Raw genomic sequence first — 25,362 nt, 5'->3', positions numbered from 1 at the left:
TTTGACCCTTCAAAACCCTAGCAACCCTCTTCACTCACCTCCTCTATAAATACCGAGTCCCTCCTTCATTAACCCTTAAGACTTTTCTGAATTAATTCTTTCATGTTTTGCAAATTGTTTTTAGAAGCTTAAAACCGTGTTCTTTGCAAAATCCTTTTAAAAGTCTTCAAGTGTCTTTCAGTTTCTACAGTCGTGGCCACTGTTGCTTTTCTATACTAAACTCTCTTGCTTAAAAGTGTTGATCTTGTAAAAGTTGTCCACCTCTATTCTTTGTTAAGAATGTGTTAGTGGAAACTTGATCCTTTATATTTTAAGTGTGTTAGAAGAGTTTAGGACGGAGTAGTCTTTTACTCTTGACAACCGGAGTAGGTTGTGAGTTGGCAATCGGAGTAGATTGCGAGTTAGCTTGTCATAAGAACGGAGTAGTTCTTGTACTAGCTTTGCAACCGGAGTAGGTTGGCGTCTTTTATTACAAGGGTCTTTTAGTTGTCGGAGTAGATCACTAAAGGAAAGTAATAAAAAGGTAGATTGGACGTAGGCACTTTAGTATTTGCCGAACCAATTCAAAAACTCGTGTTCATTGTTTATCACTTTAATTCCGCTGCTTTCTTACTTTGTTTGTTTGTTTTGTTTCGCTTAAACTTAGAAGTAACAGTTCATCATACTGTCGTATTTGGTCTGCAGTAATACTCCACAAACTGAGACAAATAGATACAGTCAGAACGATTGTTGCTTTCATACTTCAGCAAACATTCATCGCGATACTTGTTCAATCTTTCAATATTATTCAAAGTATCCTCTAAACTCTTTTGTTCACTTAACTTACTTTAATCCAATAAAGTTGAAGTTAAAATTTTAAAAAGAGTACCTAATTCACCCCCTCCCCCTCTTAGGTACTTGAATCCATAAACTCAACAGTGATCTTGATAGGCTAGGAAAAACGCGCACTTGCCTCTTATCGCGCAGCGTCATAAGAAGAAATTGTACCATGAAACAAAATATGAAAAATATGTTAGAGATTTTCATTTTCAATGAAGTCAAATACTCGCTCAAAAAACTCTCAATTACTTCCAAACCTTGTTGTGGCGGGAGCAATTGGGAGTTCGAGGACCTATGGTAATGTCGTTATAAGATGATAAAAATGTGAGAAACACAAATTATACATATACCTGTACTGACTTAGATAGAAGATGTAGTTCTGTGGTTTTATAGGCAACATCTCTTAAAAGATCATGGTCATCCTCAGATGAACGGTAGGTATCTGAAGAGTAGCTAAACCGTAGCTTTGCCTCGACAAGGGAGCATGATTTTTTCCACAAAGGAACAATTTTCACACCAACGACGCTATAGTATGTTAAATACGCTAAATTAGGCGCTTCAATCTTTAAGATCCCATTCTTAACATTAGAGTATTTTATTCTTAGCATTTTGAGTTGTCCTATGGAAATAGTTACATGACCCCTAGCATACAATCCACAATTATCGAGAGTTAATTCTTCGAGAAATTCACACTTAGATAACAATCTTTTTGTTTCATGATTATCATCAAATCTAACATGTTTTAGGTGAAGAATCTTGAGGTTCGGCAACCCTGATGATAGAGAAAACCTGGGAACACGGCACGTACAACCTATCACTTTCAGTTTTACCAATGTTTTGCACATTGCAAAGACATCTGGCAACTCGTATTTATTAACTTGATAATGAAACTCCTCAACACCCTTTTGTATCGCATGTTTAACCCACGCATTCAAATGTGATTCATTATAGCTGCCTCTACAGACTAAACTAAATTTCCTAATAGGCGACATTTGGTGCAATTCCAAGACTTTATTAACAAATTTCTCAAAACTTCTTTTACTAGCATACCATGGTGCATCATCAAAAGAGAGACAATCAGTCAATGTAAAGAGGTACTGCCATCTTCTCGATAGAATACTTGTTCTCACAGCATACCTTGTTGGTAGAAACGAAAGTATGAGAACGAGCAACTCATCAGGCAAATTACTTATTCTATCCAAACGGGGCTTACTTCTTCGGTCGTCTACATCTGTACCTAATTTCATAGATGACGTCATAGCCTTTACAGGATCTCTACCTGAAATTATTGGAGGCAAACTTAAGGACTACCATCAGCAAAGTACCTAAGCAATAAAATTCTTTACTAAGAAGGAAAAAAAAAAAGGAGGAGAACATTGAATAATTTTAATTATGGTAAACAAGTTCTTGTACAAGACGTCTCACACAAGTAATTGTATCACACTTAATATTTCTCCAAACAACATTGAATTATTGAAATCCTACATCAAAAGTTTCGATTTTTACTTTTTCTAGTTTACACTCTCGTATACCCCCGTCCTAATTTTAAATTCTAGTTCCACCACGGCTTCTTCCTCGACAACAATCAATATCGGTTATGGGCAATCACGTAGTACCCTATTGATGAATAGTTATTGAACTACGAGTACTACGGTGAAAAAAGTCGTAAGAGAAACATTACCGTATTAAAGTACAGATTGAAACAAATTCCAGCGCAATCGAATTATAAATAGAGAGCATAAACAAATTTATGACCTCGTTTGGAGTTCGGACGAATGCGATCTTAATTTAGGGGTTAATGACTGAATTTACCTAGTTTTTTTTTTTTTTTTTATAAATAAATACTAGTTTTAAACCCGTGCAAAATTGCACGGGTATGTATTTGGGTCGGAATGAATGTTTTTTTATGAATATTTTTTTTTTGCATTCCCATTTGTAATTATGTACTTTTATTATTAATTATGTAATTCATTCCGATTATATGTAATTAATTTATTTATTCTGATTTTATATAATTATTTCATAAAATTATCTCTAAGCCAGATATTGTAGCATTTTTGTATTGACAGAACATTTTTAAGAAATAAATTCTTTTGCATACCAGTGGGACCCACCAAAAACTGAATTTCCTAAAAAAAAATCCTATCTTTATTAATTCAGTAAATGCTCCTGAATTAATAAAGATAGGATTTTTGTTATAAAAATTCTAAGTACTTGCTACCACATACGATTTTAGGAATTTAATAAGAAGCGTGCGGAAAAGAAACAAATTGGTGGTCAGTAACTAATACAGAATTCTAACGACAAGATTAGTTTAACTAAGGACAAAAAAATTTTAGGCTTAAGACTTAAGACAACATATTCTAAGACGTCTTAATCTAGTGGTTAAGAGTTAGGACGGAGGCCAATGGGGGGAGGGGGGGCTAGCAGGGGCCTCGTCCTCGCTGGCGTTTGAAAATTTCGAAATTTTTAGTTAAAATTTTCGAATTTTTTCGAGGTCCCCTTATAATATTATTATATTACACTTTCGCCTCCGCTGAAATTTTTTGCCCCGCTGGCTTGAAATCCTAGCTCCGCCATGAAGATATTGTAAATAATAGGTCCCAAGTTCGAATTCAACTCCCCTCCAATGTAATGGGACTAAGTGCGCACTTCGTTAGACAAATAAAAACAACATAATTCAATATCTCATGATATATTGGTGTAATATTTTCCTTAATTGGCTCCTTACCATGTGCCTATTGGGCAAATGATAGAAAAATCGTTTAGAACCAACAAACGGTCTCTAAATTAATTGATCTTCGTGATCAATTAGCTTCGACGCCTATGTCCTCTATTAAAGAAAAAAACGAATGGCATGGGAAGTAAATTCATGAAGTTGTTACACCATTGTCATCAAAGCCATGACATTTACGGACGATCAACTTCTTCAGGACTCTCGCATTTCTAAGAAGATGCCCTAGAAGTAATAATGACGAACGCTCATGCCCACAAAGGTGATTCACTTCGTCGATCACTTTGGCATGGCATGAAAACGGTAGTAGAGATTCACTTGGAGGTGGCGCTGAAGAACGACGATCGCAGTCATGGAGGTCCTGAAAAAGAACCATATGAACGAACAAGTGAGAAAAAATCACTAATTAATTACGAGTAGTTAAGTGTTAATAACAAGGGTATATTTAATTGCTGCTACCGCGGTAAAGACGATAGTTTCAAGTTGAGGAGATTTGTCAAGCACGCTTTTCACATTTTTCCATGAATCATAAGAGAAGTAGGAAAGGTGTAATCTTGTGAGGCTAGGAAAATCAGGCACTTGCTCCATATTGCCTATCATAAAAAGACACTGTACCATGAAAGACAATATGAAAAATATGTTAATTTCATTTTCAATGAAGTCAAATACTTCATTAAAAGAAAATAAAAATGTGGGAAACAATTTTGAGCTATATCTATATACACACAAACCTCCACTGAGTTGGGTCGAAGATGTAATTCTGTGGTCTTAAAGGCAGCAGCTCTTAAGATATCACGGTGATCCTCGAGTGAACGGCTGTCATCTGCGTGACAGTCAAAGTGTAGTTTTGCCTCGACAAGAGAGCATGAATGTTTCCACAAAGGAACAATTTTCACACCAGCAATGCTATCGTATATTAAATATGCCAAATTCGGGGCTTCAATCTCAAAGAAACCATTGCTAACATTACAATTTTTTATTATTAGCACTTTGAGTTGTCCTAAAGAAATAGTTACATGACCCCTAGTATACAATGCACAATTTTTGAGAGTTAATTCTTCGAGAAATTCACAGCTTGATAACAATCTTTCTGTTGAATGATAATCACCAAATCTAACAAAATTTAGGTGAAGAATCTTAAGGCTCGGCAACCATGATGATGGAGGAATTTGGATATAACGGTACATACACAATCTCATTTCCAGTTTCACTAGCGTTTTGCACATCATGAGATCATAAGGTAACTCGCATTCATAAACCTTGTATTGAAGCTCCTGAAGTCCCTTTTGTATTGCATATTTAACCCACGCATTCAAATGTGATTTATCGTAGATGGCTATACAAACTAGACTAAATTTCTTGATGGTGACATTTGGTGCAATTCCAAGACTTTATAAACAAAATTTTCAAACCTTCTAGTACCAGCCGTATCGAGTGTCGTAATTGCTCCCCGGTGTTTGAAACATGGTGCATCATCAAAAGAGAGACAATCAGTCAATGTAAAGAGGTATCGCCATCTCCTTGATATAATACTTGTTCTCACAGCATACCATGTAGGCAGAAACGAAATTATGAGAACGAGCAATTCATCTGGTAAATTACTGATTTTATCCAAACGACGCTTATTTCTTTGTCCTTTAACATTGTTACCAAGTTTCATAGATGACTCCATAGGCTTTAGAGAGGACTCAACCTGAAAATTATGCGTCTTAGACAAGAAAATATATCAAGAAGGCTTCTTAGACAAGAAATTTTATATCAAAAGTTTTAATTTTTTTCGTTTCTAATTTACACTATCGCACAATTTCATACTCGATAACAATCAATATCATACAATTTCATTGGCAATCACGTAGTAATACCCTATTGACTAGTTATTGCACAACAATTACCTTTTAACCTCAAGAACAAATTTACAATTACAGTAGAGAGTGAATTAAATTTCAGTGATCATGCGTATCAAATAATAATTAATAACCATACGTCCATACACCATAATACGATTGATGTCATTCGAATTCGTAATTCACACGAATCCATTCGCTGTTCATTAGGCAATTAAGCGAATCCGGTAACCGAGCAATTGAGAGCATAATCAAATTTAAGGAAAAAAATCGAAAGAGATTACTGTACGTACCTTTTTGTATCCTGGATTCCTGGTTTGGACTAATGCGATCTTAATTTAGGGCTAAACACTGAATTATTGTCGGAAACAAACTCCTATTATAATGCACTTTCCAGCGTACCAAAAAAAAAAGTGCACTTTCCAAATTATTTTTTTGATATATAACAATAGGAAACTAGTTGGAAAGCCCGTGCGATGCACGGGGCTCCTATTAGGATTATCTGTAAAAAATATATTCTTAAGTTAACAAAAAAAAGTCTAACTATGTTGAATCATTGATGAAAAAAATTCATGGTTGGCATATTGTTGATTGATGAATTATTAGTGCTTTTACCGTAAAAATTTGACATTCAATAGTACTTATAACATCAAGTCATTTATTTATTTATAATATGTTCTTTACTTTTTCATTGTCACGGGCACAACTGGTTTTTAGTTCAATAAAAGACGGTCTCTTTGTAAACATGGTGCAGCTCACCAAAATGAATCCTTAATAACGGAGACAAACCTTTATGACTCTTGTAAATTATTTTAACCTACAACAACTACGTAAAACTGAATGATGTTACGTAAACTTTGGAACCCGTAATTATCTTCCTTTCTATCTCGAATTTCCTAAGGCGATTGATAATAAGACAATGTCTCTTTAGATAGTCCTCTTACGGAGTTGATGTTCCTCGACAACATAACCAACATACCACACTTGGTAGAACATACCAGTATGAGTTATGTTAAAAAAAATCATCATGTATACTCCCTAGCTTCCCTTCCTAATAAACATCTTTCACATTGCTTCTCAAGAGTCAAACGTCGTTTATAACTTTGCCCATTAATATGTCAAAAGTCATGGTCAAACTAATGAATTGACGACTGTGTAAATGCAATACATAGGATCATTGCGAAGAGGATGGTGTACATTGACTATGAGATTCCTAAAAGATAATGAATTTTGCTCCCAAATTTAACGAGAAAAAAATACTCTACCAAGTCTCAAATAATAGGAAAAAAATGATTCCTAAAAGTAAGGATGTCATACAGGCGAGGGGACATGACGAATGTAGGCTTTCTCATACCCATATTAATTAGAAAAATTACATGCCCTTAGTTATCACAAGCAAATATTTTCAAAACCATAGATCCAGAAATTGAAGAGGAGCAGGATCCGAAGCAGTGGCTGCTACAAGAATGGAATATTCCAAAGCATTCGCTTCTGAAAGAATTTGAACTAATTGTGCCACAATTGAACGTTTCTGTCCAATCGCTACATAAACACAATACAATGTCTCACTCTCAGAAGTGGCCTTTGAGTTCAGTTGCTTTTGGTTTAATATGGTATCGATAGCAATAGCTGTTTTTCCCGTTTGTCGGTCCCCGATTATAAGTTCTCGTTGACCACGACCTATAGGAACCAGGCTATCTACTGCCTTTAAGCCAACTTGTGTAGATCTTAAAATAGTTCGTTCCATATAAATGTTATATTCTCGCTTATTCTATAGTTTTCAAATATGTCTGATATTTTATTTACCCATATCTAGCTAACACCCATGGTTGACATGATTTAAAATTCAGTTTGAGTCTAAAACTTTATTTATATTCGCTGCATCAAAGACAAAAAAAGATATAATTGGACAATTGTAATAGGATTTCCTTTTGATCAAATTTGTTTTTTCTTATTGTAGAGTTAACAATTTTCTTATATGGAACGCTATTTGTTTTGAACAAATTGCTTATTTATTCTATTTCGCATGATTATGATATATACTTACTTTGTGTTACAATGTCTCATTGCTAATATTTGTTCTGAACCAATAGCTATTTATTTTATTAATCAAGTTTATAAAATTAAAAATGGAACATGGAATTAACTCCTAACAATAGGGTCAAAAGTAAGTAAACATGGGCCAAAAAATATATCAAAAAGAAATTAATTTGATATTATGAAGGTCAAAGATCATGAAATTAAAAATATCATATTCAGGCTCTATTTCGAAAAAAAATAAGCTTAAATTTATCTGACCAAAATTTCATTTATCTTTTTTGTTGTAAGTATTTGGTGGATAATTTATTTACCAAAATAAGCGAAGCATGTGAGAAATAAGCAACCTGTTTTTTTAATACTTCAATTTATAATATTAAATAGGGTTATTTAATGAGAATACTCTGAACTATATGGGTCCTTCTCAAAATACTCTGACCTATGATTTAACTATGAATACTACCAACTAAAGTACCATTTATCACCTAATAGAACGGATGGAAGGGTTACCTGTTCTACCGGTTACCTTTGATTAAACACACAAATTTATCCCCAATTTTAACCTAATTCATTCTATCTCTCTTATTACCTTCCTTTATCTCTCTTTTACCTTTTCATCTTTTTCCTTCTACTACACACCTTAAGACGCCATTGCTGCTCTGAAATCAACCGTCATTCTTCTACCATTGCTACTCCTTTTCATCCTTTTCCCTCATTCTTATGCACAAATCACCTGAGTGAAGGCATATTTCTTTCAGTTTTGCCCTAATTTGATTGCACAATGAAAAAGGTAATTCGATTTTACTGATTTTAATTACCCTTTTTCCCCCAAGTTTGATTTATTTGTTGTGTTTTTATGCATTACAATTCATTCCACTTAAATTTGCTAATTTTATTTCCCTTTTTTTCCCCTAAGTTTGATTATTTTACAGATTTTAATTCAGATAAAGTGAAGTTGTTCTAATTTGTTGTGTTTTTATTCATTTAAGACAATATGTTTTTTTTGTGATTTAATTAGGCAAATCAATGAACTGTTGTGACTTCTTCATTTATGAAGAAATTTAGAGAAAAGAGAAATGGGGCTCTCGAAAAAGCTTTAAACCAAAATCAGTTACATTCATAAGTAGCATGGTCCAGCTTTATTCCTTTCTATGTTCTCTAAAATAAGCAAGCTATACAAGAGATGTTCCCGAAGTGTATTTTCTGGGGAAGATGAAGTCTAAGCATCTATTCCACCTTAAGTTGATGAAGCTTCCGAAGCTGTTGGTTGATGGTCAGGCCAGAAGTTTCCCTATTTCACTAAAAAATGCAGACTTGACTGATTGGTTTCACTAACTTTAATAAGCTCTAAAGATGCTGTTAAGTAGCTAAAGGAAGGAAAATCAACCGAGACCCCGACTCTCTATCTACGCAAGATGCTGTTAATTTATCATTCTTGTCCGTGTTCCGCGAATCGCCCCGTGGATATCTTTGCTTCGAAATTGCGTTTTTGTGTAAAAGATAAAAAAAAATAAAGACGAGAAATTGGAGGCAGTCGTACAGGGAAGGTGATGGAATTGTGAAGTTAAGGAGGTGAAGTTGTTAATAAACAAAAAAAATGGCCTTACATCAAAGGTTACCTGCTACAACAGGTAAAAAAAAGAGGAATTCTATTTTAAGAGAGGGGGTATAATAGTTGGTGATATTCATAGTTAAATCATAGGTCAGGGTATTTTGAGAAGGACCCTCATAGTTCAGAGTATTTACATTAAATAACCCTATTAAATATGGAGTACTTACTTTTTCCTTTTATGCCATATTATGAAAAAAAAAAAAAAGCTATCTTTCGGTTAGTTTAAAAAGCACTTTTTATTTAATCGATTAACTGATCGGTTCCAAATTTTCAGTTATCTTTTAAACTCGTTTTTTAGGTTTCGGTTAATTTTTAAAATGAAATCTGAGATATACTATATGAATAATGTGAATGACATTAATATAGCATATAATTAGTTACATAGTGTATTTTGAGTATGTAGCACCTACTATTTCGTAATGGTTAGATTACTTGGATATATGCTGGCGGTATATATGAAATTTTGTAGTAGATGAAATTAGGTGATACAACTAATGCGTAAGTCTATAACCGATCATCAATTCATCATATGAATAACACTATGAGTTGTTCCATTGTTACACAAAAGCTTTGAATTGGTTAAACCCTCAAATTCTACTTTAGTTTTTCTCGATTTCATTCCTCCATCTAATGATCTCCACATTCTTATAGAAAGTAAATTAGTTAAACAAAAATAGTAACATATATAGATTAGTGAAATGTTTTATGTATTGATAACTTGAATGTATATGGAGGCATTTATGTTTATGATTTCTATACACATGCTCCAATGATTATTTAGTGATTACATTTTGATAAAATCGTAATTTATACTTCGTGTAACTACGTAAGATTACACTACATCATCTTAACATAACACTTTAATAAAATAAATTCATCTTTTATCTGCCAGCTTCTTGAATTTTGATGCGATAATACAAACTAAAAATGTATGAGACCATAAGTGGGGAAAAAAAATACGATAACTTGAACTATTATGAATTTATATTATCTATTTGATAATTTTAATCTACTTATAGTAGGATACCTTTATTAAAATATATTTGATCTACTTATATTATGATAATTTTATTTAAATTTGTTTTAAATACTAAGAAATATAATTTTATTAGAATAATTTTATTTATTTAATTTGTTTCGAAATCTACTCTTGTTAGGATTTCTTAAAAAGTTGGACTCTCTAATATCGCTTGAAAAGTTCCTGCTTTATATATATGTATTGATTGATTGATTGATTGATTTTATATGGAGTAATATTTTATTCCTATTTTAATATATAACAATAGGAAATTTTATATGGAGTAATATTTTATTCCAATTTTAATGGTTAATGAAGTTGACTATGATGGTGACATATATGTAACCCTCCAAATTCCAATGTCGATATTAACCGAAAAAGTCTTAGGAGTCGTTTGGTTGCATGTAGGAATTCGTATTGCCTAGGAAGTCATAAAACACATGATTTTAGAATTCATGTGAATTAGAAAATATTGTTTGGTTGCCATGTAGGAAGTGCAATTCATGTAGGTATTCACACTTACCTAGGGGGACCTAGGTAAGCCACTTCCTCCATTATGGAGGAATTGGAGTTCATGGGAACTCCCAATTCATGTGAATTGGGGTAACCAAACAATAGGCCAATTTTCTAATTCACATGAATTTAAATTCATGTATTGTTTAGTCCTATGGTTCGAATCCTCTCCCTTATATTATGCTGACTTTATTTGCGTCTCATTTGATAAAAAAAACGTATCTTTAGGAATTTTATAAGGAGATGTTGAAAATAAATAAATCGATGATCGGTAACTAATATAGAATTCTAACGACAAAATTTGAGTTTAAGGACAAAAGAATGTTAGGCTTAGATAACATTTTTTAAAAATCAAATACATAACAAGAAAAAAAGGAAATTCAATAACTTTCTCACCCCATCATGTGAGAGGTCTCTCAATAATGTTATTGAGATCATTAAGGAAAAAAAAAAGAAATGCCTTGGAAAATAAATTCATGAACTTGTTACGCCTTTATAGTTCAATACAAGCATAGAACAGTCACTTGAAGCTCTTGGAAGCATCAACAAATCCTTGCTTAACTGTCGTGCTTCCTCCATGTCATCAAAGCCATGACATTTACGAACGATCAACTTCTTCAGGACTCTCGCATTTTTAAGAAGATGCCCTAGAAGTAATAACGATGAACCGTCATAACCACAAATATCATTCACTTCGATCACTTTGGCATTGCATGAAAACGGTAGTAGAGATTCGTTTTGAGGTGGTTTTGAAAATAGACAGCGGTGATAGAGGCCCTGGAAAAAGAACATATAGACGAAGAAATTAATTAGAAAAAATTACTAATCAATTAGTTAAAAGTTTATAACAAGGGCATATTTAGTTGATGGTATGTACCTCTTGAAAGACGATAGTTTCAAGTTGAGGAGATTTGTCAAGCACGCTTGTCACATATTTCCATGAATCATAAGAGAAGTAGAAAGAACGTAGTTTTGAAAGGCAAGGAAAATCGGGAACTTGCCCCATATGGCCTATCGTAAGAAGACACTGTACCATGAAAGAAAATAAAATGAAAAATATGTTATTTGAGAGTTTAGGACCCGGGATAATGTCGTTATAAGAAGATAAAAATGTGAGAAACACAAATCACATATATACCTCTATTGTGTAGTCGGATACAAGATGTAATTCTGTGGTCTTATAGGCAACATCTCTTAAAATATCACGGTCATCTGCAGAAGAGTATAAGTGTAATTCTGCCTTGACAAGAGAGCATGAATATTTCCACAAATGAACAATTTTCACACCAACAATGCTATAATATGTTAAATATGCCAACTTAGGAGCTTCAATTTCAAATAAACCATTATCAACAGAACATTTTTTTATTTTTAGCACTTTGAGTTGTCCTAAAGAAATAGTTACATGACCCTTAGTAGACAATACACAATTATTGAGAGTTAATTCTTCAAGAAATTCACAGCTAGATAACAATCTTTCTGTTGAATGATAACCACTTTCTGTTGAATGATAATCATCGCCAAATCTAACAGAATTCAGGTGCAAAATCTTAAGGTTCGGCAACCCTGACGATTTAGGAATCTTGATACCATGACGTTTATTATACCCTTTCAGTGACAATTTCACCAATGTTTTGCAATTTATAAGATCATATGGTAACTCGCGTTCATCAACATCATAATGATAGTGAATCTCCTGAACTCCCTTTTGTATCGCATGCTTAACCCACGCATTCAAATGTAATTTACTATAAGTGGCTTGACGGACTAGACTAAATTTCCTGATGGGTGATATTTTGTGCAATTCCAAGACTTTATAAACAAAATTTTCAAACCTTCTTCTATCACCCCGGCGTTTGAATGGTTCATCATCAAAATAGAGACAATCAGTCAATGTAAAGAGGTATTGCCATCTCCTCGATAGAATACTTGTTCTCACAGCATACCATGTTGGTAGAAACGAAAGTATGAGAACGAGTAATTCATCTGGTAAGGTATTGATTTTATCCAAACAACGCTTATTTCTTCGGCTTTCAACACCGTTACCAAGTTTCATGGATGACTTCATCATAGCCTTTACAAGACTATCTGAAATGTAATGGTGGCAAAATTAAGGGAATGTCATGCAAATAATCAGCAAAACAACTAAGCAATAAAATTATTTGATTTTTTTTTTTTGATGATTGAAGTAAAATACCCACAAATTCAAATAACATAATAATCTCATGTAATTTTTTGTTACATCGTTCTTAAGGAAATAAAAAGAGGTGACAGATCGGTAAACATATTTATTAGAGAAGATTACATTATAATCCGCGCCCTAATTAAAAAACTCGCCAAGGCAGCTATGGCAGCTATGTCTTAGGGGTAATCCTTTTCACTCTGACAAAAAAAAAAAAAAAAAAAAAAAATTAAAAAACTCGCCCCCTTCCTCAACAATTTCATTCGCAATACCGCAGAAAAAAATTAACCACAAAAAGGGTAATAAGAGAAACATTACAGAATTACGATACAGGGTGAATAACATTAAATTCCAGTAAAATTAAGGGTATCGAATTATCAATATAGAGCATAAAAATATTTTGAAAAAAAGAAAAAATAGAAAGAAATTACGTTACCTTTTGTATCCTGGTTGTTGGACGAATGCAAATTTGATTTAGGGCTAAAGACTGAAATCAGAAACATATTATTTCTATTATAATGTGCGATCTCCAAATTATTTTTTGGTATTAAATAAATTTTATTATGGCAATAAACTTGGTCATGTATTTTTCTTAAAAAAAAAAATACATGAATTAGACGATTTCGGTCCCCTTTTTTGTTCTTTTTTTTTTTTTTTTTTTTTTTTGGTGCGGGACAAACTACCAGACAAGTTAGCTATTACAATTACCCCTCGAATCTACATCCAAGTTAATTACAAGTTTCACTGCCCACCGACTAACTTTGATATACTTTGAGCACATGAGTACGAGGGCAACTGGTAACGTAATGTATTTTGGACGGAGTGTTAATTAGACTTGTCACACTAAGTGAACTCAGGCGTGTTAAAGGCCATGTTCAGTCATGAGCGAGCGAACTATGCTTTATTGATAGAATTCAATCCAAATCTTGAAGACGCCGGCGAATGAACTAATGATGTTAAATATTCAAGCCAACGCATACCTGTGTGACTAGTAAATTGTTAATTTATTGGTCTCTATGCCTCCAAGGACACTTAAATGACCTTTTTTTTCCCAAAGAAATAAAGAGATAGATTACAAGTTTACAACAAAGTACGATAGCTAAGAGAAAAACAACGGCAACATTTAAGAGCCAGTGGTTTGAGTAACCAGATTGATGCATCACATTTTAGTCGAATACATGAATATGTGATGCAGTCATGTAGGGGGTGAGAGATTTCTCCAATTTATTCAGTACATGATAAACCAACCTTAATTATTTGTAGCCGATGCTAAGAATATCAAATCGTCAACAAAAACTAAGGAGATAAAGGGATCGTCTTACAGCCTACGAGTATATCTTTAGGCTTAAACTGATTCATAGGGACACCATTTAAGAGAATATTTAGAAATGCCTCAAAAGGCTCCAAAGTCTATTAGTTCAATACAACAATCACTTGAAGCCTTCGGAAGCATCAACAAATCCTTGCTTATCTGGAGTGCATTCTCCATGTCATCAAAGCCATGACATTTACGAACAATGAACTTCTTCAGGACTCTCGCATTGATAAGAAGATGCCCTAGAAGTAATAACAAACCCTCATGACCGCAAAAGTCATGCACTTCGATCACTTTGACATTGCATGAAAACGGTACTAGAGTTTCATTTGGAGGTGGCACTGGAAAATAATGACGGCAATGAAGGCGTCCCTGAAAAAGAACGTAACATATGAATGGAGAAGTGAGAAAAAAATCACTAATCAATCAGTTAAGTTTTAATAACAAGGTATATTTAGCTAATGCTACCTGTTCAAAGACGACGGTTTCAAGTTGAGGAGATTTATCAAGCACGCTTGTCACATATTTCCATGAATCATAAGAGAAGTAGGAAAGGTGTAATATTGACAGGCTATGAAAATTAGGCACTTGCCCTATATCATCCGTCATAAGCAAAAACTGTACCATGAAAGTCAATATGAAAAACATGTTATTTTCATTTCAATGAAGTCAAATACTCGCTATTTTTTGGTTCAAGGTTACAACGAGCAACCTAAAATGGCTCACAATCTCCATGTGATGTCAACCATGGATAAGAACCTAGAGTACAATAATGTCGTTATAAATAGATAAAAATGTAGGAAAAACAAATCTTATACCCCTTAGATACCTATACTGAATCGTATAGAAGATGCAGTTCTGTCGTTTTATGGGCAGCACCCCTTAAAATATCACGGTCATCTTCGAATGAACGGTCATTTGCCTGAGAGTCAAAGTGTAGTTCTGCCTTGACAAGAGAGCACGAATATTTCCACAAAGGAACAATTTTCACCCCGACAATGCTATAATATGTTAAATATGCCAACTTAGGGGCTTCAATCTCAAAGAATCCTTTTCTAACATAACAATGTGTTATTTTTAGCACTTTGAGTTGTCCTAAAGAAATAGTTACATGATCCTTAGTATACAATACACAAAAATCGAGAGTTAATTCTTCGAGAAATTCACAACTAGATAACAATCTTTCAAATGAATGATCATCAATAAATCTAACAAGATTTAGGTGAAGAATCTTAAGGCTCGGCAACCATGACGATAGAGGAATTTGCATATTATGGTATAGAAAATACCCTTCCACCTTCAGGTTCACCAGTGTTTCGCACATTACAAGGTCATCTGACAACTCATTTTTGTCAACATGATAATGAACCTCTTGAACTCCCCTTTCTACGACATGTTTAACCCATGTATTCAAATCTGATTTATTATAGGTGTATTGACACACTAGACTAAATTTCCTGATGGGTGACTTTTTGTGCACTTTTAAGAATTCATAAACAAATTTCTTAAACATTTTCTTACTAGCCGGTTCGTTTGTCTTAATATCATCTCGGTATTTGATACACGGTGCATCATCAAAAGAGAGACAATCAGTCAATGTAAAGAGGTATCGCCATCTCCTCGATAGAATACTTGTTCTCACAGCATACCATGTTGGTAGAAACGAAAGTATGAGAACGAGCAATTCATCTGGTAAATTATTGATTTTATCCAAACTACGCATATTTTTTTGGCTTTCAACATCGTTACCATATTTCATGGATGACTCCATAGCCTTTAGAGGTCTCAACCTGAAAATTATTGAAGGCAAAACTAAGGCTAAGCAATATATTTGTTGATGTTTGAAGTTAAGTACCCACAAACTCAAATAACGATAATAATCTCATTCGTATCCACATTCATAATTAAAAGCACACTAATTTCGCATCCTTGAACTTTAAGATTACGAGAAATAATTTTTTGTAAGATCGTTTAAAAAAAAAAGATGTGAAAATTGGTAAAAGCAACTGTTTTAAACTACACAAATTCTTGTGGAGTTCGTCTTACACAAGAAATATATCAAGAAGACGTCTTACAAGAGAAATTGTATCAAGCTTAATGTTCCTTGAAATTTTATATCAAAAGTTTCGATTTTTTTTGTTTCTAGTTTACAATATTGCACAATTTCATATTCGACAACAATCAATATCATACAATTTCATTTGCAATCACTAAGTACCCTATTGACTAGTTATTGAACTACATACGATTGATGTAATTCATTCGCACAAATCCATTCGCTGTTCATTAGGCAATTAAGCGAATCCGGTAACCGAGCAATTGAGAGCATAACAAAATTTAAGGGAAAAAATCGAAAGAGATTACTGTACGTACCTTTTTGTATCGTGGATTCCTGGTTTGGACTAATGCGATCTTAATTTAGGGCTAAACACTGAATTATTGCCATAAACAAACTCCTATTATAGGGCACTTTCAAATTTATTTTTTTGATATAAAATAATGGAAAATTTTATATGTTATTCCTATATTTTTTGCAATTCTACAAAGAATTTTTTTTTTTTGGAAAATAGACGATATCCTTAGATAAGTCTTAAATATTTTTTTTTTTTGGTGAATAGATAAGTCTTAAATATTTGGGACAGAAAAGTCATTTGAGTCCGAAACATGATTTTGCTTGTTTGGACTGGACGAAATTTGGTTTCACTAAATACATATGAGCTGTTCGGCCTAACCAAGACGAAAGTGGCTTTGCTTGAAGTAGTCGTTGTCCGAAACAATTTTTGCTGAAATCTAAGATGTTGATTTAGATTTTCTATACAACTGAATTAGAGTTTCAAGAGAGAGTGAACGGATTTTAAGCTTTTGTAATGAGCATCACTCGTTAAACGACACCAAAGTTTAATTGGTGAATACAGAATGCGAGCCAAAGTAGCATCAAAGTTCTAAATTCTAATACACACGTAAAATTCAAAATCATCGTATCCCAAATCACCACAATCAAAACTAATGAAATATTTGACGGGACTTAGACAAATGTGACGACCTATTTGAATGAAGGCCGTAATAAACACACGTGACCGCAAAAGCAATTCACTTTGATCAGCTTGACAGAAAATGAATAACCAATTAATTGGAGTCGCTTGAAGCCCTTGGAAGTTTTGTCAGCAAATGCTTGTTTATCTTTATCTGAGCTTCTTTCTTCCTATAAATTTCTTGAGGAATCTTGCGTCAAATATTTCACTAGTTTTGTCATGCTTGTTTTGTCATGCTTGTTTTGTCAGCTAGGACATAGACGAACGATCAATTTCTTGAGGAATCTTGCGTTTCTAAGAAGATGTCCTAGAAATAAATTTAATGAGTAATTTGATCATTCACACTAGATTTATTCCACTTGTCATTTAATAATTGGTCCCCTCCCCCTTTCGTTGGTCTTTGTGTAGAGAATGTAAACTGATATTATTGTATGATAATCATAGGATTACATGAGACGTATACTTATACAGATTAGGAGCTAGGTTAGGTAGTTAGGGTTTCCTAAGTACATGGGATTTACATCCTAAAAATATGCAAAGAATATATTGACTAGAACAAACTAGAATAATTAGATATTTCCTAATTATTCTCTAACATCCCCCCGCAAGACGGACGACCGAGCTGAGAGTCCGATCTTGGATAGCAGCATGTCAAACCGAGGACGAGGAAGGGCTTTGGTGAGTGCATCAGCTAGTTGATCGTCGTTAACAATGGGAACTACACGCACAAAGCCAGATTGAACCTTTTCCCGAATAAAATGATAGTCGAGGGCGACATGCTTCATGCGCGAATGAAAGACGGTATTAGCGCTGAGATTCGTGGCGCCTAGATTGTCACAGTAGACGGCTGGAGTCGAGGATATAGCATGCGAAGCTCCTTGAGTAAGTGACATAGCCAAGTTAATTCGGCAGTGGCATTGGCTACCGAACGATATTCGGCTTCCGTGGAGGAACGAGCTACAGTGCGGAGCTTCTTAGAACTCCACGAAATAGGGGTGCGACCAAGATACACAATGTACGCACTAGTTGATGAGAGGTCATCCCTGTTACCACCCCAATCCGAATCGGAGTAAGCATGAAGACTGGAAGGGGAGTTACGATGGATAATAATGCCATGAGAAGCCGTGCCAACCAAGTAGCGTAGCAACCTTTTGAGAGCTGACCAGTGATAGATAGTTGGTTGATGCATAAATTGCGAGAGTTTATTGACAGCAAACGCAATGTCAGGCCGCGTTAAAGACAAATATTGGAGACTGCCAACAAGCATACAGTATTCTGTGGGGTTGTCATGTGGAGTGCTGTCGCGGAGGCTTAATTTGAAGGTAGCATCCATGGGAGTGGGAGCAGCCTTGGCATCGGTCATGTTAGCTCGCGCAAGGAGATCAGAAATGTATTTTCGTTGATTTAGAAAGAGACCTTGGGAGCATGGTTGGACTTCAACACCAAGAAAATAGGTGAGAGGACCTAAGTCCTTTAAAGAGAAGCGGCTGGCAAGGGAAGCAATGAACGCAGTAACTTGAGTAGCACAAGATCCTGTAACTATAATATCATCTACATAGACAAGAACAAACAAAGTGTAAGTTCTATGAAGAATGAATAAGGACGTATCAGAGACAGAATTTGTGAAACCCGCGGTGAGGAGGAAGGATCGCAATTCATTGTACCATGCCCGAGGGGCCTGTTTTAGGCCATAAATGGCTTTACGAAGACGACACACATGTGACGGGTGTGAAGGATCTTCGAACCCCGGAGGTTGAGCCATATAAACCGTGTCGGCTAGGGTGCCTTGAAGAAAGGCATCGTTGATATCAAGTTGACGAAGGGGCCAATTGTGGGAGACGGCAAGACTTAGTAACAAACGGACCGTGACGGGTTTTATGACTGGGCTAAAGGTTTCATTATAGTCGAGACCGGGTCTTTGATGAAAGCCTTTGGCAACTAGTCTAGCTTTATGTTTGTGAACGGTGCCATCGGTGTTGTACTTTGTGCGGAATACCCATTTGCATCCCACTATATTTTGGTCCGAGGATGGGGGAACGAGTTCCCATGTGCCATTGGCGTGGAGGGCTGCAATTTGTGTCTCCATTGCAGCACGCCAGGTAGGGTGGAACAGGGCCTGTTTGGTGGTTTTTGGTTCGGGGGAGTGAAGTTGGGCTGTGAGATTAAGTTTGTCAATGGGCTTGAATATATTATGGGAGGCACGAGTGCCATGATGGTGAGTGGGTTGGGTTTGCGGTGGAGGATCAGGGGAGGGTGAAGGGGATGGAGATGTGAGGGGCGTTGTGGGTGAAAGAGTAGAGGAGGTGTCTGATGGTGGAGGAGAGGAAGGGGTCGTGGTTGGAGTAGGATTTATAGGAGTGGTGGGAGTACCGTTGATGGGAGTGCGAGGTGAGGAGGGAGTTGGGTTGTCAGGGGGGTTTGGTTGCGGGGCAGGGGAGATGACAGGGATGGGTACTTGACACCAGGTGTCGTAGGTAGGGAGAGATGGTGTGGAGTTGTGCAGCGGAGGTGTGTGGAAGGGGTAGGTCGATTCAATGAAGCGGACATGGCGTGAGCTGTAGATGCGATTGGTGTTCGGGTCAAGGCATAGATATGCGTGTTGAGTTGGAGAGTAGCCAACGAAAACGCAAGAAATAGAGCGGGGATCGATTTTGTGTGTGGTATATGGTCGAAGCCAGGGATAGCAAAGACACCCAAAATTGTGGAGGTTGACATATTTGGGTGGAGAGTGAAATAGACGAAAGTATGGGGTGTCAGTGTGGAGAGTTGAGGTAGGCATGCGATTGATGAGATACACGGCTGTTTGGAAGGCTAGAGACCAATAGGTGAGAGGCATGGAAGCGTGTGAGAGAAGCGCAAGACCGGTATCTACAATATGGCGATGTCGTCTTTCCGCAAAACCATTATGCTCAGGGGTGTGTGGTGGTGATGTGAGATGTTGGATACCAAACGAGGCAAGGTCCGGTTTTAATTTTTCAAACTCACCTCCATTGTCGGAGTAGAGCGTGAGGATAGGACGTGAGAAATGTTTTTCTACAAAAGCACGAAAGTTAAGGAAAGTGCGATGGGTGTCGGACTTCTTTTTTAGATTAAATATCCACGTAAATTTTGTGTGATGATCGACAAAAATGACGTAGTATTTAAATTGATCAAACGAGTGTACGGGAGAGGTCCACAAATCACTGAAAATAACTTCAAGAGGGAACTGCGTTTTGAGTGACGAAACATTAAATGGTAATTTGTGACTCTTGTAAATATGACATGCATTGCAATTATTATTAGGAATGAGAAGTTTGGAATTAAAACTAGAAACAATCTGCTTTAAAACTGAAAAATGTGGGTGACCAAAGCGATGATGAAGGTCAGCATCTTTGAGCGTAGTGGTTTGGGCTTGCGGAGGTGACGACATCGGCCAATAGTATACACTGTCTTTGGCTGGTCCCGTAAAAAGAATAGCTCCCGTGTTAAGCTCCTTCACAACAAAAGAATTGGAGGTAAAGTTAATGCAAACATTATTATCGGAACAAAATTGAGAAACGGAGATTATATTTTTATGCATTTGGGGAACATGTAAAACTTGTTTTAAAATAAAGGAAGAGGAAGAAGAGTAAGGAATGGATGTGGAACCAGCGTTGGAGATGGGCAGGCTCGAGCCATCACCAATTACGATCTCATCCGTTCCATCATATGGGTTGTGAAGGGCAAGGTTTGTGAGGTCAGCTGTGACGTGGTGGGAAGCACCACTGTCCAGCAGCCAAGGGGAGGGCACGGGTTGGTGTTCCAGAACCGTGGGGTTGGCTTGGGCTTGAGGAGTGCGAGGGTAGGGTGGGACACGAATGTCAGGGTAAAGTGCTTTGAATATAGGACAGTAGGAGAGGGTATGTCCTTGCACATGACACCATTGACACTTGCCGCGGAACGGGTTTTTGGGGTTCTGGTTAACAGTCGTGGTGGCTGACGTGTTGGGTGGTGGCTAGGAGTTTCGTGAGGTGGTGTGGGGTGGGGCAGCGGAGGAGCGGGTGTAACTGGGGTGGGCCATAGGTGTGAAGGTGTTGGTGGAGGCAGAGTCTCGGGTTTGTTGGATGGTGAGTTCCCGACGAATTAGTTTTTCATGTAGTTCGCGGAAAGTGATAGGAGTGTCACGTGCGTTAACCGCATCAATGACGGCTTGATAGGACGAGTCCAAGCCATCAATGATTTGGTCAGTGACATCTTCCTGAGAGATGATGGTGCCGAGGAGAGCAAGCTCATCAACAGTTGCTTTAATTTTGTTCATATAGTCGGTGGTGGTCAAGGTTCCTTTGGTAATGTTTTTGAGTTTATGACGGAGCTGTTTGATATGACCGCGGGAGGGAAGGGCATAGGATGAGGCGAGAGCATCCCATGCTTCCTTGGTGGTGCAGTCAGACGGTTAAGGATGGGGCTGATGGAGGGTGTGAGAGTGCTTGCCACGGCCTCGAAGAGTAACTTGTCTTGCCGGAACCACGTACTGTAGGCCGGATTAGGGACATGAGTTTTGTCTTTTTCAGTGATAGTTTGAGATGGAGGAGGGGTACCATCAATGAATGAGGATAGATCGTAACCTTGTAATAGCGATTCAAATTGTAATCGCCATTGAGAGTAGTTCGATCCATCAAATTTTGTGACGGTATGAAGATTGACAAGGACGAGCGGCTTGTTAGGCTCGGCCTGATTGGGGATAGTGTTGCTCGACATGTGAGATGATCGAGGGAAAAATTTTAGGGTTTGGTAGGGAGATCAAAACCTTTCTCCTGATACCATGTAGAGAATGTAAACTGATATTATTGTATGATAATCATAGGATTACATGAGACGTATACTTATACAGATTAGGAGCTAGGTTAGGTAGTTAGGGTTTCCTAAGTACATGGGATTTACATCCTTAAAATATGCAAAGAATATAATATATTGACTAGAACAAACTAGAATAATTAGAAATTTCCTAATTATTCTCTAACACTTTGTGCCAAAACCAAAGGATAACAAATGACCGGAACGGAGAGAGTAGTAAAGAGTTGAGGAGATTTGTCGAGCAAGCTTGTCACATATTTCCAAGGGAATTGGGAAGGTGTAACTTTAACAGGCTATGAAACTCAAGCATTTGTTCTTGACTAGCAAGCATAGAAAGAAACTGTAACATGAACAAAATTTAATTATATTAATTAATGGCGAAACTGTAACACCCTTTATGTGACGTTAAGACATTCTTTAAGGTGGTGACTAGGGGTGATAACGAGTCGACCCGAGCCCGAGCTTGGACTTGCTTAGCTTGTGCTCATAAAGCAATACTTGAGCTCGAGCTTGAAAAAATGTGTTTGTTATCAAACTTGCGAGCTCAAATCGAGCCTATATATAATTGAATTTTGTTTTCTTTCGATATTTTCAATAATAAGGCTCGAAACTTATATATGCAAATATTTGGACAGTCTAATATAAATATAGAATCATGACAAAATATTTTTATAAAATATGAGCAATATATTATCTAATCACGCAACTTCGAGCTGCTCGTGAGCTTTACAAGCCTGAGCCCGCGTTAAATCGGCTTGACTCGTTAAGCTCTTAAGCCGTGCTCGAGTCGAGCTCACACGAGCCGAGCCTTGACCGAATTTTGACCGAGCCGATCTCGAGTTACTCGCGAGCTGTCTCGTCTCATTGTCACCCTTAGTGGTAACTCTCCTTACGTGAGGGACTAACAAAACTTGAATGAAAAAAACATATCTGAAAAAAAAATCATATATATACCTCGATTGAATCAGAAATAATAGACAACTCTGTGGTTTTATAGGCAGCGCTGTTATCTGTTAAAGATTTAGCGGTCATACTAGTTGATAACAGACATACGAAATTGTACAGTGAAAATCGAACAACAAAAGAGCATGATCAGAATCTACCTCCCCCGTCAGACTGTGACTATTGCATTTTTACTTCAATGACCAGAAGTTCACAACCCCCGTGCGCTTTCAAAAATAGCAGTACTATCAAAAATAATTAATATGTCCTAGTCTTATAAGTTCAGAACCCAGTAATGCTGTGACAGTAAGGATCATCTGTCCCACTTTTGTGTCCCATTGTGTGTGCCACCCCACTCACCTTTTGACACATCACTTGTTGCAAAATAAAATATTGCAATAATTATATTAATTTGTTGATGTGTTAGAAGGTGATTGGAGTGACACACCAATTGGGACACCAAATGGGACAGAGGATCTCCACTCGTTTCCATAATAGCATCATTCTTGTTTTTTAGAACCAACAAATGGATTAATAAAATCAAAGGGCAGTTTTCCAATAGCAGAGTGTAATAGTTAATACAAACAAATTGTAAATGGAGTACATGATCATAATGATGAGTCAGTATAATACAACAGTCACTTGAAGCCGTCGGAAGCATCAACAAATCCTTGCTTATTGGCAATTCTTCCTCTATATCATCACAGTAACAACCTCTACGTACGATCAACTTCTTCAGGACTCTCGCATTTTTAAGAAGATGTCCGAGAAGTAATAACATACCCTCATCATAACCACAAAAGTCATGCACTTCGATCACTTTGACATGGCATGAAAACGGTTTTAGAGATTCACTTGGACGTGACATTACTGGAAAATTATTACAACAGTGACGAAAGCTCTGAAAAGAATATATGAACGAACAAGTGAGAAAAAAAATCACTAATTAATTAGTTAAATGTTAAAAAGGATATATCTAGTTGATGCTAACCGGTTCAAAGACGACAACTTCAAGTCGAGGAGATTTGTTAAGTACACTTGTCATAGTTTTCAAAGAATCATAAGAGAAGGAGGGAAGGTGTAATCTTGATAGCCTAGGAAAAACGCGCACTTGCCTCTTATCGCGAAGTGTCATAAAAAGAAACTGTACCATGAAAGAAAATATGAAAAATATGTTAGAGATTTTCATTTTCAATGAAGTCAAATACTCGCTAAAAAAACTCTCAATTACTTCCAAACCCTACTGTGGCGGGAGCAATTGGGAGTTCGAGGACCTATGGTAATGTTGTTATAAGATGATAAAAATGTGAGAAACACAAATTATACATATACCTGTACTGACTTAGATAGAAGATGTAGCTCTGTGATTTTATATGCAACATCTCTTAAAAGATCATGGTCATCCTCAAATGAACGGTAGGTATCTGAAGGGTAGCTAAACTGTAGCTTTGCCTCGACAAGGGAGCATGATTTCTTCCACAGAGGAACAATTTTCACACCAACAACGTTATAGTATGTTAAATACGCTAAATTAGGCGCTTCAATCTTTAAGATCCCATTCTTAACATTAGAGTATTTTATTCTCAGCACTTTGAGTTGTCCTATGGAAATAGTTACATGACCGGCCCTAGCATACAGTCCACAATTATCGAGAGTTAATTCTTCGAGAAATTCACACTTAGATAACAATCTTTCTGTTTCATGATTCTCATCAAATCTAACCTGTTTTAGGTGAAGAATCCTGAGGCTCGACAACCCTGATGATAGAGAAAACTTGGGAAGACGGTATGCATAACCTATCACTGTGGACAAGGCCCTCGGGAACTGCGTCCGAGGGATCCACACCTGACATAATCGACTCGAGGTTCTTTCGAATCGAATTAAGACATATTAGAGTCGCCACCAAGTTTTTTGGGAACTTGGAACCGTTCAAGTCAACTTTACACCTTTCATCGAAAAGCATAAAGCCCATCGACTACGAGTGATTAAAGATAAAGACTTGTACCCTATATCACTCGATTTGAATGACTCTCGTAATCCAATGGTATTTAGACGGATCCACAAACCATAGATCTTGAGTAAGGGGTGAGGGTACGTGTTGGGAAGCCCATTAGGACACCCAACCCCGCCCGTCGATAACGGCCTCTACTAAGTCAAGTGTCGGATTTCAAACAAGGTCATAGCTACTGCGATGTATGATATGCAAACGTTGTTTTAACCCTATCATGTGACAACAATTTCTATGTCGTTTTTAGATGCAACTAAACTAACTTTGTCAAAGTTGTATTTAGCATGTGGGTTGATTGATCTAACAACATGTAAACAAAGCAAACAAGGCTTAAGGGGGAATGGGGGAGCCGTTGGGATCTACCTATTACAAACCAGGCATTTCACGCCGACACAACAACAAATTAAAGATACAACTCGATCTAAATACAATTTCTACATACAAAACAACACATGACAACACACGCGGCCGTTTGGCCTAAAAAACCGTGCACA

At 36.4% G+C, this 25,362-nt stretch overlaps 4 protein-coding genes across 5 annotated transcripts; all 4 read right to left on the bottom strand.

The window, feature by feature from the left end:
* Positions 1-1,157: 1,157 nt before the first annotated feature.
* On the bottom strand, positions 1,158-2,078 carry LOC141595775 (F-box/LRR-repeat protein At3g59190-like). The gene has a single exon (XM_074415741.1). It carries the CDS (start codon positions 2,076-2,078, stop codon positions 1,158-1,160), a length of 921 nt encoding a protein of 306 aa, XP_074271842.1.
* Positions 2,079-3,550: 1,472 nt separating this feature from the next.
* Positions 3,551-5,795, bottom strand: LOC141595873 (F-box/FBD/LRR-repeat protein At1g16930-like). The gene is made up of 4 exons (XM_074415820.1): positions 5,691-5,795; positions 4,285-5,246; positions 4,013-4,162; positions 3,551-3,914 (listed from the first exon to the last, which is right to left on the bottom strand). Exons 2-4 carry the CDS (start codon positions 4,780-4,782, stop codon positions 3,690-3,692), a joined length of 873 nt encoding a protein of 290 aa, XP_074271921.1. The 5' UTR covers positions 4,783-5,246; positions 5,691-5,795; the 3' UTR covers positions 3,551-3,689.
* A 5,037-nt stretch (positions 5,796-10,832) lies between these two features.
* On the bottom strand, positions 10,833-13,340 carry LOC141597374 (putative F-box/LRR-repeat protein At5g15620). The gene is made up of 4 exons (XM_074417814.1): positions 13,196-13,340; positions 11,716-11,789; positions 11,455-11,604; positions 10,833-11,354 (listed from the first exon to the last, which is right to left on the bottom strand). Exons 1-4 carry the CDS (start codon positions 13,260-13,262, stop codon positions 11,052-11,054), a joined length of 594 nt encoding a protein of 197 aa, XP_074273915.1. The 5' UTR covers positions 13,263-13,340; the 3' UTR covers positions 10,833-11,051.
* Positions 13,341-13,995: 655 nt separating this feature from the next.
* On the bottom strand, positions 13,996-16,546 carry LOC141597373 (F-box/LRR-repeat protein At3g59190-like). 2 transcript variants are annotated; one of them, XM_074417813.1, is made up of 4 exons: positions 16,448-16,546; positions 14,893-15,864; positions 14,543-14,692; positions 13,996-14,446 (listed from the first exon to the last, which is right to left on the bottom strand). In XM_074417813.1, the coding sequence occupies exon 2, from the start codon at positions 15,843-15,845 to the stop codon at positions 14,904-14,906; it is 942 nt and encodes a 313-aa protein (XP_074273914.1). In that variant the 5' UTR covers positions 15,846-15,864; positions 16,448-16,546; the 3' UTR covers positions 13,996-14,446; positions 14,543-14,692; positions 14,893-14,903. The 2 variants fall into 2 exon arrangements, 1 of the variants encoding a protein (XP_074273914.1); XR_012522750.1 differs by lacking the exon at positions 14,893-15,864.
* Positions 16,547-25,362: the final 8,816 nt, after the last annotated feature.

This window comes from Silene latifolia, chromosome 8, assembly GCF_048544455.1.
Source record: "Silene latifolia isolate original U9 population chromosome 8, ASM4854445v1, whole genome shotgun sequence".
In the NCBI taxonomy this organism is placed as follows: domain Eukaryota; kingdom Viridiplantae; phylum Streptophyta; class Magnoliopsida; order Caryophyllales; family Caryophyllaceae; genus Silene; species Silene latifolia.
This window is presented reverse-complemented; position numbering and strand designations above follow the sequence as displayed.

Coding starts and splice junctions, on each gene's coding strand:
- LOC141595775 (XM_074415741.1), bottom strand. CDS start 2,078: ATGACGTCATCTATGAAATTAGGTACAGATGTAGACGACCGAAGAAGT.
- LOC141597373 (XM_074417813.1), bottom strand. CDS start 15,845: ATGGAGTCATCCATGAAATATGGTAACGATGTTGAAAGCCAAAAAAAT.
- LOC141597374 (XM_074417814.1), bottom strand. CDS start 13,262: ATGTTTCTGATTTCAGTCTTTAGCCCTAAATCAAATTTGCATTCGTCC. Junction 11,605..11,715: donor TATCCGACTACACAATAGAG/GTATATATGTGA, acceptor TTCATGGTACAG/TGTCTTCTTACGATAGGCCA. Junction 11,355..11,454: donor AAACTATCGTCTTTCAAGAG/GTACATACCATC, acceptor TTCTTTTTCCAG/GGCCTCTATCACCGCTGTCT.
- LOC141595873 (XM_074415820.1), bottom strand. CDS start 4,782: ATGATGTGCAAAACGCTAGTGAAACTGGAAATGAGATTGTGTATGTAC. Junction 4,163..4,284: donor TTCGACCCAACTCAGTGGAG/GTTTGTGTGTAT, acceptor TTCATGGTACAG/TGTCTTTTTATGATAGGCAA. Junction 3,915..4,012: donor AAACTATCGTCTTTACCGCG/GTAGCAGCAATT, acceptor GTTCTTTTTCAG/GACCTCCATGACTGCGATCG.